The sequence below is a fragment of the Borostomias antarcticus genome (assembly GCF_949987555.1).
Source record: "Borostomias antarcticus genome assembly, chromosome: 2".
Taxonomy (NCBI): domain Eukaryota; kingdom Metazoa; phylum Chordata; class Actinopteri; order Stomiiformes; family Stomiidae; genus Borostomias; species Borostomias antarcticus.
This window is the reverse complement of record NC_140235.1, coordinates 2,487,740-2,493,928: the sequence shown is the minus strand read 5'-3', so window position 1 is coordinate 2,493,928 and position 6,189 is coordinate 2,487,740. Positions and strand designations below refer to the sequence as shown.

The 6,189-nt window shown below is 44.6% G+C and overlaps 1 protein-coding gene across 1 annotated transcript in view; it reads left to right on the top strand.

Annotated features, from left to right (window-relative positions):
- LOC311329642 (AT-rich interactive domain-containing protein 5B-like) overlaps positions 1 to 191 on the top strand; it is a gene marked incomplete at its 3' end in the record, with an annotated part of 52,135 nt that extends 51,944 nt beyond the window's left edge. Inside the window, exon 10 of the mRNA XM_084461529.1 lies at positions 1 to 191. This exon is cut by the window's left edge and continues 1,900 nt beyond it. Within this exon, the coding sequence (XP_084317655.1) occupies positions 1 to 191 (191 nt within the window).
- Between the last annotated feature and the right edge of the window lie 5,998 nt (positions 192 to 6,189).

Here is a 6,189-nt window from a genome sequence, read left to right as displayed (position 1 = left end):
TAGTCCCGCCCCTCGCCTTCCACTCCATGATGCTGCAGCGTCAGCTGATGGCCACGGGGCCCAGCCCCCACCACTACTACAGACACCCCGGGGGGGCCGCCCTGTACGGGGACCTCCTCCACCACCTCTACCCCCTCTCCACCTTCACCCCCCCTCCGCTGTCCTCCATGCACCCCAGCACCAGACTCTAGTGCCCCCCCCCCCCCCCCCCCAGCCAGACTCCTCCCCCTTCTCACACCGGGCAGCCAATCATCCCTCTGGAACCGTGGATTTGAATTTGGTCGTATTCTCTTGTTCCGTTAGCATGAGAACGTCGGTGCGCTAGCAGACTACGGATGAAATCCTCTTGTAGAGTCCCAGGCAAACGATTCCATTTTCTCTCGTGTGTGTTTGTTTGTTTGTTTATTTGTGTACTGTTTGCACTGCTCTGTGCCCCCTCTTAGCCTACAGGTATGTTCGTCTGTATTTGCACATCACGCTGTGTTTGTGTTCACCGAGCAGATTATTTCCCTCGCATTAGAAGTCAGGTTCTGTCTTACGATCTGTGCCGTTGGAGGGAGAGGGGGAAGTGCTGTTGGCAGACGGCTCATAGCCCACAGGGGTAGGTCTATTTGCTGGATCTCCAAAGGTTTTTGGATTCCAACGCAACTTCACTGTAGTTTGGCAACAACATTCTCCTCTGATTGTAGTCTGGGGATTTTTATGGTTGTGTTTAAACACTAAAAGAAAAGAACATGACACGAATGTCTCAGAATGAACTCCTTACGCTCGGGTTTAAGCAGAGGAAGCCGTGCAGCTGTAGAGCGTTACTCCATCTTCAATCAGTGTTTTGATCTGTTTACTTCTCTGAGAGGCGGCATCTTGGCCTAGTGTGCTACTGTCATCCCACCTGGTCACCGTGGAATGACTATGAAAACCACGGCGCTGTTCACTACGAAACCACAGTGTCCCGAGGCGCTGTGGAAGATCGTTTTCTCTCAGCCCAGTAGTCTTCGTGCATCATTATGAAGCTGCATTCTGCTGTCGAAGGCCATTTTAGAGTTAAGTACATTTCTGTTCCAGACTTGAAAAACTCAGATTTCCTCATTGAACAGTAATCTTCTTTATGACTGAATGTGTCGTTGAACGCTTTGGGAATATATGTGTGCCTTTCATAGTTGATTATCAGAGCACCACAGTTACAAGTTAACCTTACAGTAACATGGAGAAATTCGCTATACAGTCACCATTAAGAAATATGGTTCTTATTCACTGTTTGTCATGCCTGTTTGGTGGGGATATGTGGGGTTAAATATTAGAGCAGAGACTTTGTGTGTCTGACACAGTGATCAAAAGGCGAGGTGTTGGTAGCCTGAGGACTGCAGAGAACACCTGGTCTGGGTTTACAGCCGCTGGAACTGCTGTTCATGGGGATTCAGGACATTCGAAACACCGCAGTCGGTGTAAAGATCGTAAATAAATATCACCAGATATTTACAATACACTTAAAATTAATGTTTGCCTACGATTAGTACATGGTCTGTGTGTTCATCACGTTCGCCTCAGAAAGCCGGTTGTAACGGTAGTCGTAGTATAGGCCTCGAAACATTCAGCATCAAAACATCATTTCCACGGCAACGATTTTGGTCTTATTTCCTGTGTAAATTATACTGTAAATATTTCTGACACATTTGTTGTTGTCATGTATACTGTATCTGTATCTAAATATTATAAGTGCATACTGCAGGTTACACAATCTCGTGGTGTCACGTTATGGCTCAGTCTCAAGGTCACCTTTACTGATGTTAAGAAACACTACAGAAATGAATGACACTTTTTATCTGCTTGTTTTTGTGTTATAGTTTTTCACTTTGTTTTCATATTGTTCATCTTTAAAGTGTTTTTGATACGATGTGCCATCTGTTAACCCATCACACAGCTGGCAAACCAGAGGAAAAAAAAACATTTTGTATTATATGACCCTCTGTATATTTAATTAAAATATTTTACTATCTACCCATGTCCCTCCATGTTGTCCTTCTATTACAGTATATCGTTTATAAAGCCCTTGTGATTTCTGTGCTACCCTCTATCACAGATGGGTGAGATTGGAGAATAGCTATAGTACACAGTGAAATATTGGAACTGCAGTCTGCCTGCAAATGAAGTCCAAAATGGAACACCCCCCTAGGACTGGAACAGACAGATCGAGAACTGATATTTGTTTATATTCCATCAAGAGTCTGTATTGTTCAACACAGTTTCACGGATGAGTCAGTTCTATGGTGAGATAGTATCTTTGAAAGTGATGTGGAGGGGCATATTGCTTATACTATCTTGATAAGACCAGCGTCTGCTGCAGTATGAATGTGCATGTTCCAGTTGCGCAGAACGTTGTGAGCAGTCGCCCCCTGGTGGCCTAACTGTGTTCTGCAAGATCCATAAATATTGGAGCTACAAGTATTTTGTTGAACCTGGTTTTGTCGGGTATTTTTTTTCTCTGCCGATTCTTGTAGCTTGGGGTACCTCTTCAAAATACAGGAGGGTGTCTAGTGATATCCCCTGAGCATTTTCAGATATTGAGCCCTTTATGCCCAAAATCCCAGAAAAATATTTAAGAGATTTCATGCAAAATACTCAAATGCATCAAATTTGCTTTCCCCAATGTTTATTCATGTCATGTACAATGTATTTGATTCCAATATTAACCCTTTTAGGCCATGCTAGCAAAGCACACTTTTGATGTAAAGTGATAAAGTGCATATCGGAAGAAGAAGTCAGCTTCCTCCTACACCTGCTCTGAGGGAGATAAGGGGACAGACGCTCACCCAGGTGAAGGTGCTGGGACCATAGGGACGACACACCTGCTCTGTGGGAGATAAGGGGACAGACGCTCACCCAGGTGAAGGTGCTGGGACCATAGGGACGACACACCTGCTCTGTGGAGATAAGGGGACAGACGCTCACCCAGGTGAAGGTGCGGGGACCGTAGGGACGAAGGTGCTGGGACCGTAGGGACAGACGCTCACCCAGGTGAAGGTGCTGGGACCGTAGGGACAGACGCTCACCCAGGTGAAGGTGCGGGGACCGGGGGACAGACGCTCACCCAGGTGAAGGTGCGGGGACCGTAGGGACGACACACCTGCTCTGTGGGAGATAAGGGGACAGAAGCTCACCCAGGTGGAGGTGCTGGGACCGTAGGGACGACACACCTGCTCTGTGGGAGATAAGGGGACAGAAGCTCACCCAGGTGGAGGTGCTGGGACCGTAGGGACGACACACCTGCTCTGTGGGAGATAAGGGGACAGAAGCTCACCCAGGTGGAGGTGCTGGGACCGTAGGGACGACACACCTGCTCTGAGGGAGATAAGGGGACAGACGCTCACCTGGGTGGAGGTGCTGGGACCGTAGGGACAGACGCTCACCCAGGTGAAGGTGCTGGGACCGTAGGGACGACACACTGGCCTAACAGGCTGTTAGATGGAGCACCAGACAACAGAACGCTCCACCCTCAGACCCCATCTACCAGCTTTTACCAAAGATCTGACTAAACACTCAGTCAGTTAACTACAAATCACTTCTTTAGAAAAGAAAAGGCAAAAATCTTGGTAGAATGGGAGCCTGTGAGTGACACAATGATCGGGACTCGCTTCAATTTCAAACATTGCAAACTGAACATCATTCAATGTTATCCGACAAATGAAGCTGAGAGAGGACAAGGATGACTGGCATGAGGAGCTACAACAAACCGGCTCCAAGGTCCCTCAACACCATATGCTATTAATCATAAGTGACATGAACACCAAGGTTGGAGCCGATAATGACGGCTGTGACAGAGCTACAGGGACACATGGCGGTGGCATGTGGAACAACGGTGAGCGCCTTGGTGACTTCTGCTTCGAAAACAACTGCGTAGTTGGTGGAACCATCCTCCTGAAAACACCTCAGTTAAGGTTCTCACAGTCCTGTTCAGAAACATCTGGGACAGAAATGTCATTCCTGTGATTGGGCCAAAGGTCTGATTGCTAAAACCCCTAAGAAAGGCAATCTGCAAAAGTGCAACAACTGGTGAGGCATCACATTGCCATCTAAACCATCCAAGGTCTTCTGCAGAATCCTGCTGGGCAGAATTGACACAGTGATTGACACCAAACTGAGGCAGGAACCAGAAGTTCACACTAAGGAACATCATTGAACAATGCCTGGAGTGGAAGAAGCCATTATACATCAATTTCATCAACTTTCAAAGCTTTTGACAGCTTACACCGTGACACCCTGTGGAGGATCGTGTGATCCTATGGGAGTTCCTCCAAAGGTCATCACATTGATAAAGATGTTTTACCATCAATTGAACTGTAGTGTGATCACAAACGGCAACCTCACTGATTGGTTCCTTGTGGAATCTTGTGTAGCCTACGCCAGGGATGTATCATCTCTCCCAATCTCTTTTCACCCAGCTGGAAGATCTGGACTATGCTGATGAACTAGCCATCCTCTCCACAAACCATACTCACATACCAGAGAAAACAGATAGGACTGACAGATCAGCCAAACAGATGGATTTGAACATTAATACCTCCAAAACCCAAGTGATGTGCATAAATTTAACACATGGCAGCTCTCTTGATTATGTTAAGGAGTTCACATATCTGGAAAGTTTACTCAGCAAGGACAATGCATGCAGTAAAGACATCAGCATAAGGCTTGGAAAAGCTCACAGTGCATTTGCAATCCTTCATACCATCTGGAAGTCAAAGCATCACAGCCTAAAAACCAAGATCAGACTGTATAACAGCAATGTTAAAGGAGTAGTAAAGGGAAAATGCATGTTTAAACCTGTTTTACAATGGATGTGGGTGGGCATCTTGAAAAATCTTTCAAAAAACATGTTAAACTCTCAATTTCAAAGACAAGAACTCACCGAGGTGTTAGTTGGCATTCAGACATATAATTCGCCATAAAGTAAGATTCTAGTTCATGTGGAAAGGCTTTTTTAAATATTTAGCATAGAACTATTTAGTCGCAGCACATACGTGTGTAAACCTCCGCAAACTAGGTAGTCTAAAAAAAACTTTACCTGACAAAACCAAGTTCAGCACCATGGCTCCCGGATCCATAAATATTGGCAAGATCTCAATCCTCTTAGTCACTTTCTTGTAGCCACTATACCAAAGCCCACAGGAAAACCAGCCCAACAAATCGAGTACAAAGGGATTTTATTCCGGAACTAAAGAGTTAGATTTCACAACATGAATGGAGGGGTGAGAAGAAAACTGCAGATGATTTGACAAAACATTTGACTGAAGTAGGCCTATCTTTTAAACAAATAACAATTAATTTGTCTAAGTAATCTCATAATAATAAACCGTATACTCAACCTACTAAAACATGTAAAACTACCATGTAACTAAAATACTAATCGGCACAATACAAAGTCTGAAATTTCTTGGTGGTATTTAGGAAAGTGCTACAGTAGCTACTAAACAATTAGCGTTGTCATTACAGATACTGTAACACAGAATAGTAAGGCTACATCCATGCTCACAAAACATTTTCATAAAATCTAATATTCCCACTGTATGTATTCTAAAAGTTAGAAAAGTACACAAAGTAATAGAAATGGGCATGAGTTATGTGCATTATTTTGGTCCAGTATAAAGTGTTTGTCACAAATAGGCCACAGGTTATAGACCACACACACGCACACGCACACACACACACGCACACACACACACGCGCGCATGTACGCGCGCACACACACGCACACACACAGATATAAGACGATCTTCACATCACATTCAGTGGATCTGTGCATACTGGTCATACGGATGCTAATGCTAATATTCAACTCTCTTCTGAAATATTCCCCATAGTTCCAGTATCTTTAGCAATATTCGAAACATAAACATAGTTTTCCGATGATATGTTCTGGCTAGAAAGATCTGTAGGATCTTCAGTTAGTGGTTTAAGTCTATTATCATAGTATTGACATTAGTGATTTCAAGACATGATGCACTCAGCAAAAATTACACCAATCAAAACCAATTCAAATGTCTTGGCAGTCCTTAAATGCTACAGTCAGTATTCTCATTCTTTTAAATCATCTAAAACAGCCTCCTAATGGCCGAGTCGCATTAGTGAGGAAAGAGACGTGCAGTTGTGCAGCACCTTGGCTGTCGTCTAGTGGTCAAGGTGGTTGTGTCCAGTCGG